The sequence below is a fragment of the Egretta garzetta genome, unplaced genomic scaffold, assembly GCF_000687185.1.
Source record: "Egretta garzetta isolate BGI_Z169 unplaced genomic scaffold, ASM68718v1 scaffold397, whole genome shotgun sequence".
In the NCBI taxonomy this organism is placed as follows: Eukaryota; Metazoa; Chordata; class Aves; order Pelecaniformes; family Ardeidae; genus Egretta; species Egretta garzetta.
Window position 1 is genome coordinate 10,119,806 of NW_009260493.1, and position 14,677 is coordinate 10,134,482.

Consider the following 14,677-nt stretch of genomic DNA (forward strand, 5'->3'; position numbering starts at 1 on the left):
AGTATGTACACATCTGTATGTCCAAATGTCCACAACAAACCTATTTCAGGCCATAAATAATGCTGACTGCCTGAGTCCTACACACTGCAGTAGTGCTGTTTCTAACCACTTTCTGAGTGGTGAAGTGTAATTAGCATTTTTCTCGATGTCTGAGAAAAGGCAAAGGAATTTAAGTGAAATTCACGTTTAAAACAATGTGTTCTGAGTGGGTCTGCAATGGCTTTCCAGCAATAGGAATGACTGACGTTTATCTGGGACTGTGTTTCACCACATTTAGCTGGGCACCACTGTAACCCCCTGTATATACACTAGCACATGGCATCTCAAAAAGGCTACAGGCTGCTGTGCTGTTGCTGTTTATAGACTTTGAAAATGGTCTTTTTCTACATGCCTTGAAAAGGTGATTTACTGCACCGCAGCAGTATTTCTCATCCACAGATTCGATTAATAAAAATACATTTGCCAAGTACCAGAAGGTTAAAGATGCCAATTCAGACAAATGCAGGTCTCTGGAGAAACAGGCTGACAGCCTAGGAAAGTATGCAATCCTAGCTCTGCAGAATAATAAGCACTGTCAGAAACTACTAAAAATTTTTGGATAAGGATGGAATTACACTAAATTCTTTGCCTCAGCAGAAGCATTTACATGGATTGCTAAATGCACCAGTACATTTGCTTTGTTGAATTAGCTGGTCTGTAGCACTTCTAGGTATTTGTTACCCTTTAGCTCGTTCTATCCGGATGGAGTGTGCTCTGCCGTCGTGAAACTCCCCGGCTTCTGGTCTGATGGTGATTCTGTGGGGATCCCGCATCCCAGTGGAGATGTGCACTTCCAGTCGACCTCTGTTCAGGAACACTGCGTAGTAGGCCTGCAATGTGTACGTTGGTATGAGAAGGTAAGTTACATTTGGAAATAAATTATTTCACTTGGTTTTACATTAGTGTGTATGTTTTCTTTTCTTGCATTCTTTTTTTTTAATTTGCTCACCATAAACAAGATACTAGTTTCAGTTCTGCTGCGGCTGCTACATTCAGACTCCTTTTTATTTTTGTAATGAGGAATGGGTAAAATGAGGTCATGCTGGAAAGCCTCATCAAAAGATTTAACTCTCTGCATATCTACTTGCAGGGAAGGATGGAGACTCCTAGCCTACAGTAGTTCTGATTTTTCCTGTTACAAGGCCTGGTCTTAAACCCATCAAGCCCTGAATAGCACTGATCTCAGTGTGAGTTCTGCATTTGGAGGGCTGGCAAATCACGCTAATAGTTACTCTAGCAACCAATATCATGTTGTAGCGGATTTCAGGATCTAACCTGCAGTTACTATAGCAATGAGTGTCATGCTCACTTCTGTGACCTGAAGAGCTGAGTAATGATAAAGGAGCCCCTACCCTGAAGTTAATGTCATGAGGGTGAGCCATTATAATGTGCTGTCCCTGGAGCGTGCTCCTCCAGGTCACCGAGAGCTCTCTTCCAGAACAGGCAGGAAGGAGAATAATGAAATATTATTTCCAAGAAGTCCTGAACAAAGAAAGTACCAGAATATTCTGTTTATTTCTGTTGTAGTATGTCTGTCTGTGAGGTTTTTAATCAAGATTTGAATAATTTCTAACAGCTATCACACTTCTACCAGTTAGTCACTTGGACTCTGTAGGCACCTCTCTGAACAGACTGTCTCTATCCTCTTCTTCAGAAAGGATTTATATTGCAGATTTGTATTTTATGGGGGAGAAGAGAGGTTGGAGCACTCTTAAGTCTTAATATCCCCCAGCAGTGATCCCAAACAAGGGGCTTATCTTGCACTGCTTTTAGCAGCTTTTCTTTTGGTCTCAGGGGAAACAGGATGATCCTCATTTATGTCTATGTGAACAGGAACGGGAGATGTTTCAAAGCATTAACAGTGCTTAAGTAGTCCTCAGAATGAGTGAAGAACAGTATTCTCTAGTATTTAGGTGGAAGCAAGCACCTATATCATAGAAAAACAATTCTGTTATTCTTTAGCAACAAGCAATGGATGCCTTACTGTAAATCTTTAAGAGAAACGGTTACTGCAGTGCAAAAAACCAATTTGGAGCCTCTATCAAATTCTCCATCAGATAAAAGATAACATTAGAAATAATTTATTCCCTAGCATTGATAGTATAAACATCTGACAGCGTCTTGAAGCAAACCAAGAGGAAGAAGATCAGTAAAATTGTTGGTTTTCTTTATCTTTTGCAAGGTTCCTCGTACCTGTCCCGTCTGTCTGCGCTTTCTCTTCAGAGGGCCAGCTTTCCTCCCCGTGTACCTGCGCTTTCTCCTGGGGGGAACAACTGTGCCGCTTGTGCCAAACAAGATGATGCCAGACTCATTCTTGGTGCTGAAGGAGAGGTTGATTTCTGTGCCTATGTCAAAGGAGACAGGCTGCAGTTCCACAAAACCTGGCTTGGGGAAGCTAACCGTATAAATGTTCTGTAGGAAGAAGAGGACAGGAATTATCCTATTAGCAGGATTAAAAGCAAGAGCATGAAAATGTAGGAAGATTTCTTAACTAAAATAATAAACTATGTAAATATAACTGGCGTGAAGAGATGGAAAGTAATAATAAACACGAAGCAATTTACTTCTCAAAGTGTTGTGCAAACACTAATTTACCTGTTTACATCTGCCATCATCAGAGTATTTCTAGAATCCTGTCTTACAGGAAGGCAAAGTTCCAGTCTTATTTCAGTATATCCTCCTGGATGACTTAATGCAGTGGGATTTCGCTTTTAAATCAATACAATAGATAACAACAGGCAATATGAACATAAACTAGATTCTATTATTTGTCAAATGTTCCCAGAAAAATACGTTCCATTAATCAGTCATTATTGCTCCATCATTATTGCTTCACTAAGCACCACTGCTCTCTTGATGACTCAGGCTCATAAATGAAGCATTCATTGCACGTGGCCCAAATCTTTGGACATCGGTAGGCATTAACACAGTTTAAAGAGTAGAATATATCATCAAATCATAAATCAGTGCATACTCCTGAAGATTTTCTGTAATCACTGCCAATTCTTGTACTCTTCCAGCCAGGGAAGACCAGTCTATAGAAACAGGGACTTTTTCTAAAATAACTCAACATTATTTCAGTACAGTAGAACCGTTTTCAGGTATAGAGATAATAGAGTATGCTAGATCAAATAATTGCTGATGATGTTCACCTCTCTCTGAAATCTGAGGGCATTTAAATAATTGAACATATATCCAAAACTTCTTTTTGATTATCCTACATATCCTGCTTTGTACAATTTGGATATTTTATTTAATTCCCCATCAAAACAGTTAATCCAATTAGAATTCAAATTCTGAAGCCTCAAGAACTACAAAATAACATGAAAAACAAATTTTCCAAGATTCATAGTAACTATATAGAAGAAAATAGGAACTAAATAGAAGAAAATCAACACAACTATCCTTCTTTCCTGTTCAGAAAGGAATCTACTATAAATGCAAAAAAAAAAAAAAAAAAGAACTTCTGTAGAAATTTTTCTCTAAACCCAAGTTTGTGAGATTTAAGAGCACTTGAGCAATCTGGTTGTTTACAGTTTAGCTTTGTTGCAAACCTGAAAACTTAAAACCGGCCATTTCATGACATCTCCATCTAGTCTAATATCCTGTCTGAGAGTCCTCTCGTGTGCTTTTTGCTCTGATGAAAGCCAGAGATAGAAGTGATAAGCACAACAAAAGAGGATACTCATCTTTATTTTGGCCTGGCCAGGTTCCAGTCACTGTTCAAAGGAAATTTTTAATGTTTTGGAACAAAATATTTGGAGAGCATCTATTTAAGAACAACTCATTTGGATTTGCTGTAGTGGTATCTGATACGGAACTCTAGACCATACATCTGCTTGCAAAACTATCTTAAATAGCATGCATTTCCAGGGAAGAAATACAAGCTATTTATTGCGAGACATATGTCACAGGAAATATTTTTTATATATGAAGACTCTTCTTTTCCATGGAAAATTACTATGTTCTCTCTCAAATTTAGAATCAGATTCCTTGAATTTTATATGCATTGAATGCCTGTTAATTAGAAGCAGCAACAATTGAAAATAAAGACTTGGATTGTATTTAAAGTTAAAATAATGACACAGATTTTGCACGTTCTTAGTGATCAGTAAGAAATGTGCCTTCCAGCTCAGTGGTAGCTCATAACAGTAAGTGCTCTACAGTTCCTATCCTAAAGGTGACTTTGTTTCAGTTACCCCCAAATATACTGTGAATTTCAAAGTACCTCAGGGTTTCCATAGTGAATGATTTTATAACAACAATTAAAAAAAATAATTTAAAAACTTGGATTTTACATGCATCAAAACTTTTTAAGGTTTTTGCAATACTGTCAGTGCCTAATTCTATCCTCATTAATGTCAATAATTACCATTTTAGTAATTGGAAACAAAGCTATACCACGACTAAGCATTTCAGAAAACACTACCCTTTAGGGCTAGGGATAACACATCTGTCCAGGGATACTGTTGAAGAAATTAGGATCTGGAAAACTGGTCTACTTGCTGAACAGACTCATTCATCTTCCTTTCTCTTAAATATAACCATTCTGATTTTTCAGTTAGATCCCTATGTGTGTCTGAATATGCCTTAGACAAATAATATGTTATGCCATAAAATCAGAAACCAGAAAACATTTATACCCATTAAGACCAAAATACTCATTAAGAACAAAATACACTAACCTCTAGTGTGCATCCTTTGGTTAGACCAACAAAATCAGGACTACTCAATATATTATATGGTGTCCTTGAAATTTCAATCTCTTTGAGGCAACCTATGTATTTCTTTAAGTTCACTTCAGGCCTAAAAAAATTTAGAAGTACAATGTAATTTCAAAAATAAAGAAAAAAGTTGCCATTCATACCATGGAGAGTAAATCCAAAAAGAAAAAAAAAGCACTAGTTAATTCACTCACAATATTACCCATGAGTAGAATATCTGAATAATATGAACAACTCAAAGAAATAAAAATGAATTTTGAAAATAAATAAGGAGTTATTTGTGGGGAGAAAAAAACCCCAAACCCCCAAACACTTCTGCTCCCTGGAAGAGAAGGAAAGATTTTAAAGAATATCAATTACAAAATAAAACTATTTTGCACAGATACTGTTCAGCTGCATGTTTTGGTACTGAAAGCCATTCTTTGCATTATAGCCATCCTAGCAAGCGTGGTGTAGTCTCTGGCAAATTAGCATCCCCTGCATAAGTTGAAGTAAGCATCTGGTTTATTAAAATAATCCATATTCTGCTTTACTTACAGTCATGTAGTTACGGTAACCTTTCATTTTGATTTTTGATTTCTTAGCTCTTCCTCAGTTCCTTTATAGACTCACCTTCCCAGCAGAACATTTCTGCCATGTGATTATCAGCAGTGCCCACTGTCTCCTGTCTTTGCCATCCAGAGACCACCCATGTTCCTACCCCCTCCCTGCCCTGTCCCTTTACAGGGCTGCCCTTATGCTGTACAAGCAGTTGCTGTTATAATTCCCAGCCTGTATGAACTCTACATCCTTGCAAACATTGAACACTTGCTTGATGTTTTCTTAAGACTTCCTTTTTCCCTTGTTCCCTTCCAAAACATACAAAACAAGGTCCAAGTTCATTCAGAGCTTGCATAAATTCTTGGCATTTTGGGGTTTTTTTTGCCAAACTTTGATCAGTTTCAAAGGAACACAAGCAAAGATTTCTGGAGCTTGGGAGGAAATAATCTTTCCCAGGATCGGGGTGGGGGGTGGTGGGGCTGAAGTTGCAGTTTGCTAATTCAAGCCTGGAATTAAGCTGCAAAGCATAGTGAAGTTCAGTTCATATCTGAGCACATCAAAGCAAAAGTAACGTGCACAAATAGTTGCAAACTGCAAATGCAGTCAGAAATAGGTGGCCTTCCCTATCTCCCCTCCATCCTCCGGTTCTTAAACTCGCAAGTGGCCAATTTCACAAAAACCTGCGCCTCGCTTTCATACCCTCCTCGGTAACTACTTCGCCGCCTCGGAGGGCAGCGCGCCTCGCCTGACCTGGGACGGCGTTGCTCTTGCAGCCTGAAGCTCAGACCCAAGCTCGGCAAGACAGCTTGCCTCAGCTTTGCTTCCGAGGCGTTCCAGTGTCAGACACACACACACACACACACACACAGCTCAAGTAAGCAGCTGCGTGAGGAAGGGAAAAGTTGTTTGTGTGGGTGTGTGCACTGCGTGTAAGATGACAGTGTTAGGCACTGGGGAGCAGCTTTGCTTGTTGCAGCGGGAGCAACTCACTGAATTAACAGCCTTAGCGTAACAGCTGGTATGAATACAGCCCACACGCTGCTTCTGCGTTGCCGCCTGTGCTTTCAAGCTGCACTTACTAGACACATGCAAGTCATGCAAGTAATCTGATTATTTTTACCTTGCTTTCATACTAGGGTGGGAGAGAAAGACAAAAAAAAAAAAACAAAAATCAAAATTACATTAATTGTAGCAAATGATACTAGCAAGGTTCAAAATCTCTCACAGTGAAGCAGATATACATCATTTACAAACAAAACATTAGGGATGGTGAGATTCTATATACACTATCGAGTGACAATAATTAATAGGGTTACACTACAAACAGCTACCTTAAATGTAATGTATCGGAGAGTTTTTATAATTTGTTGCTATACTTGGTCGTGAGTAAAAGCAAACCGTGTAAAAGAATTTGGCAGAGCTGACACGACCAGATCAAAGTCATGGGTACCTCAGTGTCTACTGTTTGCAGGAGCTCAGCTTTGCCCTAATCCCCCTTTCACTATTCTTGATTCTAATTTACCGTAACATTCATCTTGCCCCAGTGACTGATGAATCATAGCTGTAGGCAAAATAGTTACCATGGGTCCAAGTAGCTGTGGTACACTGATTTTCTAAGCAATCACCAAGGATTTTCTGGAAGATAATTGCTCTAGACATTTTGTTATGCACTAGTGTGATTTCACAATTACATAAAATAGTGTTATGTTTCATGAGTAAAATAGGCCTTAGATCTTTTTATTGCTGGGTGATTTGACACCAGAGGTCAGTTATTAACCTAATAAATTAACAATTCCTTTCTTTTGGTTGCAGAACAGCCTGTGGACTAATCACAACAGTTCCTTGTGCACAAGACCACTTTAAGGCTGTCATTATGCCATGTAGGTAAAGCTGACATAGATTAATGGGCTTGTTTCTGTGTTGCTCATCTGTTCATTGTAGCACAGAATTCTCTTCTTCTTGTCATCACAAACCTCCTGCATATTCATTTAAACCACAAGTTTTCTGGTCTATTTAAAACCACGTAATACAGCCTCTAAATTCAAGTAACTGTTATCCCATTTATCTAGTTTATTAAAGCTTAACTTAGAGTTTATCAAGAATAATACATGATATTTAAAAAGTAAATAATGGGGATTTTATTTGAGTAAGAAATTCAGGATCAGGCTTCTGAAGGGAAAAGGTTGCCATGTTGCATTCTACTTACATTAATTATATCAAGAATATAGTATCATATACTTTAATTCCCGAATATAGGAGGAAGTTAATCTAAAGAGTCCAGGAACTTATGACTACAAGAAATTTTAAATGATATCTAACCACAACATTTTTATACGTATTGAAAGTCAACTGACCCTGATTATGCTGACATGCATACCCATTTAACAGTAAAATTGTGGCCTTTCAGTACCTAAAGGAGGCCTATAGGAAAGATGGGGAAAATCTTTTCAGTAGGGCCAGCTGTGACAGACAAACAAGGGGTAATGGCTTTAAACTAAACCAGGGTAGGTTTAGACTGGATATAAGGAAGAAATTCTTTACAATGAGGGTGGTGAACACTGGAACAGGTTGCCCAGAGAGGTAGTGGAGGCCCCATCCCTGGAAACATTCAAGGCCAGGTTGGACGGGGCTCTGAGCAACCTGATCTAGTTAGCGATGTCCCTGCTCACTGCAGGGGGGTTGGACTAGATGACCTCTAGGAGTCCCTTCCAACCCAAAACATTCTATGATTCTACGATTCTGTAATCCTGTGAGGAGTAGTCTGTAGATCAATTTTTCTACTCATGCACAAGGTAAACACTTGTGCTTAATTTTGTGGAGGTATGAAGCCATTTCTGTAAATTTGGAGTCACAAATTCTATTGATCAAATAAAAAAAATACTTAAAAAGATAAAGTCAGCTACATCATAGTTCTGCACAGCATCAGAAAGCTGAACTGCGCTGTTACCATGATTTTCATTGTATTTGTGTAATGTGAGCTGCGTGAAATATGTTGAAGTACGCAACATGTAAATAAAGCCTTGGTGTGCTGTGGCAATGTTGGGTACCTTGGGAGCTCACCATTCACTTACTACAAGTGAACTTGAGAAATAGGTACAGAGAATAAGATTACACCGCATTCACATCCCCTTACCAAAGGTGAAGAAATTGCTTTGAGCCACATTACCTTAGATTTCTCAGGGTTGGCAATCCCCCAAAATATATTTTCTCGTGCCCTTTTAAGTTGAGCCCAAAGTGGCTGCCTGTAGAAGTTGTTGCTATGGTGTCTTCTTCATTGGTGTCTATGTCTACAATTGATATGTTGGCTGGAAGAGATTTGAGATTAGTTTCAAAATATCAGACATGAACAATGATGCCTTAGTGTGAAAAACCGACAGAGAAATATTTGGAGGGTTAGCAGGTGAGAGGAGAGGCAAGGAGGGTTGTATTTTGCCATTAAGACACCGAGTTTCCAAATTGTCAATTATGGGCAGAGGAAGAGACCTGCACTTTCCTCTGTTTCCATAACAACCTGAACAGCTATAGCAATTCTGTATGCTTTATTTTTATATATTTTCTAGACCTGTTTCAATTTGGTATGCTTTGTGTCAGTGCAATTTGGAGCTAACACTTCAGGACAAATTCAAAACAGAAGAGATCATTTTACATCTAATTTGTGATTTCAGTCCAAAGGTTGTCACTTAAGCAGGATTTTTTTAGTGTAAAAGTTTCTTAACTGTTGTTGTTATGTGCCTTAGAGATTGGTGATCAGTCACTCTAAACCATTTTCCAACCCAAAGCAGTCAGTTGCTGACATGTCCAATCTCAATCTGGAGTCAGTGATGTGCTACATACAACCATCCCATTTAAACGCTTGTTCCATGTATATTTTTAATGTAGGCATTAATACAGAACAAAGTTCAATGAGATAGACAAGACACACTGCTGAGCAGCCCCCAAGGAAGAAAGTGATATTCTACTATGGGGATGCAAAGAAAGGGTTCTTTCCTTCTTCTTTCCTTCCTTTTTTTTTTTTTTTTTCTTCAGACAGTTAAATGCAAGAGATTGGTTATAATCAACACTTCTCACCGCCCTACATACCTAAGGAACTAAATGAACCTTAAAAGTGACCAGCTTGATTTCTGGTTGAAGATGGAATGGAGTGAGTTTGGAGATGAAAGACTTGTCAACCTCTTAGGAGATATCAAAGGGAGGACTGGCTAGAAGAGGTAACGCATACTCTGGGGAGAGGAAGGAGCGATGGGAGGATGGGAGGAAGAGTGTTCTCTGATAGAAGCTCTCCCCACAGATGAGACTGCTGTAGCAACAGCCGACTAAATAAATGCCTTAGAAGAGAGAAGGAATGTGCAAAACCTGAAACCGAGCTATAGTTTTCAGTAGTGAAAGAGAATTGAATGGGAGACAGACTTTCCTGCTGTACCTTACTGTAAATAGACTGATTTTCCTCTAATTTCTATATCTGTATCTTCTTTATAAACACATATGTTTGAATGGTATGAATAAATTACAATTATGCGACATTGTATTTTATCTTAACACCTCCTGAGTTAAGTATGAACTAAGATAACTGGTTAGAGACAAGGCATTCCTCTAAAGGTACTGCAAATCTGCAAGTGAGAGCTCTGAGTTATTTTGGCCAGTGTTCTGGCTCCCAAGTCTACTTCAGCCGAATGACAAGAGAGTGGCTCTGTGTTTGAGATGCGAAGGTCAGGTAGAGAGCTGGCACTGCAGGGGGCAGAGGAGGAAGAGTGTGTTCAGGGGTTCGTGGTGACCCTGAAGATTCAGAATGCAGAAGGCTTCAGGATACAAAGGCACAGAGAATGTCACAGATGCCATAAATAAAATTAATTTGGCTCAGGTAAGACTCTAGCAGTCCTATAACTAGATTAATAACAAACAAACAAACAAAAAAGTTTTGCCAGCACAATAACCAGTATTGTTTGTGATCTTACGAAATGCTACCACTTCACATTTTGCAGTAAACAGGTTAAAGAATTAGTAGCACTTTTGAAGATGTTCCCAGTTGTTCCCATGCATATTCAGATCATGACACTCTTCATATCACTAGGGAATACAAAATAGTTGTTATGCTTTTCTACCAAGACACAGTATTATCAGTACTGAAGTCGTTGCTTCTTTAAGCACTTTGGGATATGCTGAGGATGAGAGGACTGTACAGCATGAAAGCTATCGCTTTCCTAACAAAAATCACACAGGTTTGTTTTATGATTTTGAACAACACCAGGGAACTGATGAAAAAGCTTCTTCTTTCCCCACTCAAAAGCATTTTGGAATGTAATTTACACAACTGTAAAGCTGAATTATGCCTGAAAGTTAAGCTACCTCTTCATAAAAGGCCTGTTTGACAGCGCAGTCACTCACATGCAACCCAATGCACCTGTAATCTAAGCAAAAGAAGTTGCTAAATTACTACAACTTTATAATTCTAGCAGTTTTGCACAATGTCTTCCCCATGATTAGACGGTTAGCTGTACTGCACAGGTGACTGGGAAAGTCATGGTGTTGGCACCACAGGAACTCACCTTGCTTTTGAATTCTTGACAGGGTGAAAGTTTTCCATTTGCCATCATTATGATTTTGGTTGCTGATAACAGAAGCTGTACCTGAACCCAGATCGTAGCTGACTTTTATACGCCCACCACTGAGTTCTACACTCATGAAATCCTTCTGTTAATGAAAGGATTAGATACACAGATTATGATTCTTATTCATTTTGGTAAGAGGCATATGACATTAAACACTTTCTTTTCCCGGGTGACAATATACAACATTTTCCAAGCTTTTTAAAAAATCTGCTTAGGCATTTACTGCCCAGGACAATAATGTACAAAAGTATTTTCTCCCAACAAGTTCTTTTTTCCCCTTTTTTTCCTCCTTTGGATTGCTAACTTAGTTGGCATTTTGCTAACAACTTATCTGGAGTTTTTATGGGATGTCTGTACTTTTATTTTCTTAGATTGAAGACAGAAATACACATTATAATTACCTGAAACTAATACTCAGCTTTGAGTATATGTCTGTACTACAGTTAGAGCATTTACTACATACCTCAGCTAGATTTAAACTTGCAAGGTAGAAAACAAGAATAGTAACAAAAATAGGCTTGTTTTACCAGGGCTTCCAAAGAGGAATCTGTACTGATGGAGCAACAGAGAGCTATGAACTGTTATTCTCATCAATCACTGACACTAATATCTGGGCAGTAACTGGAGGTGGCTGACTGGAGCAATGGTATACGCTCCAGTATCTACACAAAAAGTGCTGGCAGGACACAAAGAGGAAAACAAATGGCCAGGGAACTGGAGAGCATGAAAGGCATTAAGTCAGTAATGGTGGAACTATGACCCAGGACATGAATGTACCAGAGAAATTTCAAGTTTAATTATCACTTTGTTCATGGCTGGTTCCACCTGTGCTCAGATCTAGGGGGAATGAAAATACTTCACCATGTGCTGAATAGTTATGCAAAACTGTGATAATAATATTACGTATATGAGCATAAATTTATCTTAAGAAGAAAAGAGTAACATTTAACGAACTCAGTATTCTAGATGCTTATACATGTCTATCCATGCATCACAAGAAAGAGCATCCTCAATGTTTTTATACAGTAGGACAATATCCTACAAGACAAATTTTTTCGGGGATCAGGTGCCTTCCATCTCTCAGTATTTTTCAGAAGTTCAAGGAAATATTTTTTCTAGGAAACTACATAAATTAATAATAATTACACCAAATAATTATACAAAATAATCTAAAATAATCACATTAATTATACTTTCAATATTCAATTATAAAAAATAATTACAAAAACTATGTAAGTACTTCATTATCATAATAAAATGTTATCTTTTACTGTAGTCAGTCAGGAGGAGCACCTTCCTCCTTGATAATTCCAGCAATTCTGATAATTTTTCCCAAAATACGGGAATCTGAAGTAAGACTGATTTACACAAACAGAGTCTTTGTAAAACAGTGAGTGCTCAGTGATTCTCCGAGGTGTCAGTGAGAACTGCTGTACATCATTTCTGGCCCATATGAACAAGCTAGGGAAACGACTCTGTTCCCAGTCAGGCGTGCAAATCAATCTGGATCAGAGATGCTGAAGCCGAGTTATTCCTGATTCATGTGAGGATCTGGCAGGTGTCTTTATAAATAACTTCTCTCTGTTATCCGCACACATTTGATAGTGTGTGTGAATAAAAACTTGATCAGCTTTATATTCTCTATTTTACCTGTAAAAGGCACCATTTGTAGACCTTGTAAAAACATCATTGCAACCACATCCTCTTTGTTGCACCATTTAGTTCCCCTTTAATGCCACTCACGTTAAACACAAACTTTTTCTTACATCAGTAGGACTTCTGTCTAAGACTTGTCTCTTCCCATATTCTCCCTGACCTCACACTACGATATTTCAAACTGTAATTATACAATCACAACTGGCAGTGTTTGCACAGGTAAAAATTTGGGATAAATGAAAATTAATTAATAATTTCATAAAAGCTGGAATTCCCCTCAGTCTAACATAATGCTCCCCAGTCAATAAACACTACATAGTCAGCTTCCACATTATAACATTGTCTTCACTTGGACAGCAGTGAAGCGTCATACCAGGCAACACCATACCAGGACAGTGCTACATTAAATTACTATTTGTTTTCGTAATATGATGAATTCAGCCACTGTAAAATGGTGCCATGAAACCTGTAAGGAACGTGGAGGTTAGCTGGTTTTTCTCACCAGGTCGTCAGTAGCAAGATACATCAGCAGGGCATTCGAAGAGAAGGTCCTGAATTTGAACATGACTGTGGAAATATTGGGGTTCCAGCGGATCGGGCGGCTCACCATGGCATAGCTGTCGCCATCGAACTGGACCGTCCCTTCACCGTCTGCCACCTGTGGGCTGAAAAGGGGAAATTCCAACCACTTTCCTTTGACGTGTGAGGTTAAAAGAAAAATAAGTGGGGGGCTAGGGTAGTGAGGGGATGCCTCTTGGGAGTCTTTCTGAACTTGGTTTGATTTCATACCAAACCCCTGTTCTGATGAGTGAAGCTGTAAGGTCAGCTCTCCCACCGGCTCTCCAACACAAAAGCACATCTGGGAGGAAGATGGAAGAGGAATGTGTCGCATACATCTCATGGTCTGTAATGACTCATTTTGCAAACCTCAGTGTAAAATAGCATTATGTACTCTTTTATCTTGTAATAAATCTTGGGTTTGTTATTGTTAGCTATATTACAACTTTGGAGGGTTCCAGAATGAAAACCCTGGAAACTGCGATTCTCTGTTTACCCGTAGATTACAAACACCACAAGAGCAGACGCATCAGTCCCTCCACAGTTTTTGGCATTCCCATCATGACAGAGCAGAAAAGATCAGGCCTTGAGTTTGTTTGATATGATTTTTATGACAGACTCCCGTCCATTTCTGTCACACAGATCAAATAGCTGCAAGACAGCAAACGTTTGGTTTAATCACAAACATAATTGAATTTGAACAAGGGACTTATATGTGAAATATTGGCCAGGAACATGTTTCCCATTTATCTTGGCATATGTACAAGGATATTGAATGCAGACCTCTCACCTCCCATAGCTACATTTAACAGTTAAGTTTTGCCATTAGATTTTGCAGGAGAAAAGGACTCTTTCTGGTACTGGAACAAGGGGTTAAGGTAAAAGGGAGCTTTTAACACAGTTTTCTACAAATCCCAAATCTAGCATTCCTTTTTTTAAGCTCCCTCTCACCCACCTCCACTTCAAGCAAGCAGATCTACACTATCACTAATGAATGAGAAAATTAAATTTAGGGAGACATGCACATAAAGGTTTAGACATTTCTATTGGGACTTGCTTGGAACTGAAATGCATATACCCATCATCATGCTCCTTATATTTCCACCTAAGTGTCAAGGGCCTACCTTTGCAGTCATGGAAGTCCTCTGGTATTTCTAAAATTGTTTCTGTTTGCAACTGGAATTTCCATCATTATCAAAGGGCTAAGCCTTAGCAGGCTGTCAGACTAGCAGCCTAGTTTGAAAATTAGCCTACTCTTCACTTCCCTGACTGGCTCTACAACTATTTTACCTAACACACCATCAGCTCTATACCATATACTGACACTGCCGAATTCTCTAAAAAAAACAAAAGGAGCATCTAAGAGGACAGTGCTGCCTTCATGCAGTGGGTCACTGTGAAAGTCATAAACCACAAACAAGGTTGTGAGAGACCCGGAGCCTGTCTTTACATGGTAATTCCCAGGACCGTGTTGTAGTATCAGATGGTGCCTCTGTGTAAGGGCCCTCAGCTTTTGAAGCTGAGACATGGCACAGGAAAGGTTTTGAAATTACT

General features: G+C 38.9%; 1 protein-coding gene across 1 annotated transcript in view; it reads right to left on the reverse strand.

The window, feature by feature from the left end:
- LAMA2 (laminin subunit alpha 2) overlaps positions 1-14,677 on the reverse strand; it is a 296,182-nt gene that overhangs the window by 21,175 nt on the left and 260,330 nt on the right. The window contains exons 51-57 of the mRNA XM_035899887.1: positions 13,068-13,230; positions 10,847-10,991; positions 8,470-8,608; positions 6,424-6,435; positions 4,725-4,845; positions 2,233-2,451; positions 721-869 (exon numbers count right to left, since the gene is read on the reverse strand). Of these exons, the coding sequence (XP_035755780.1) occupies positions 721-869; positions 2,233-2,451; positions 4,725-4,845; positions 6,424-6,435; positions 8,470-8,608; positions 10,847-10,991; positions 13,068-13,230 (948 nt within the window). The remainder of the gene's footprint in view (positions 1-720; positions 870-2,232; positions 2,452-4,724; positions 4,846-6,423; positions 6,436-8,469; positions 8,609-10,846; positions 10,992-13,067; positions 13,231-14,677) is intronic.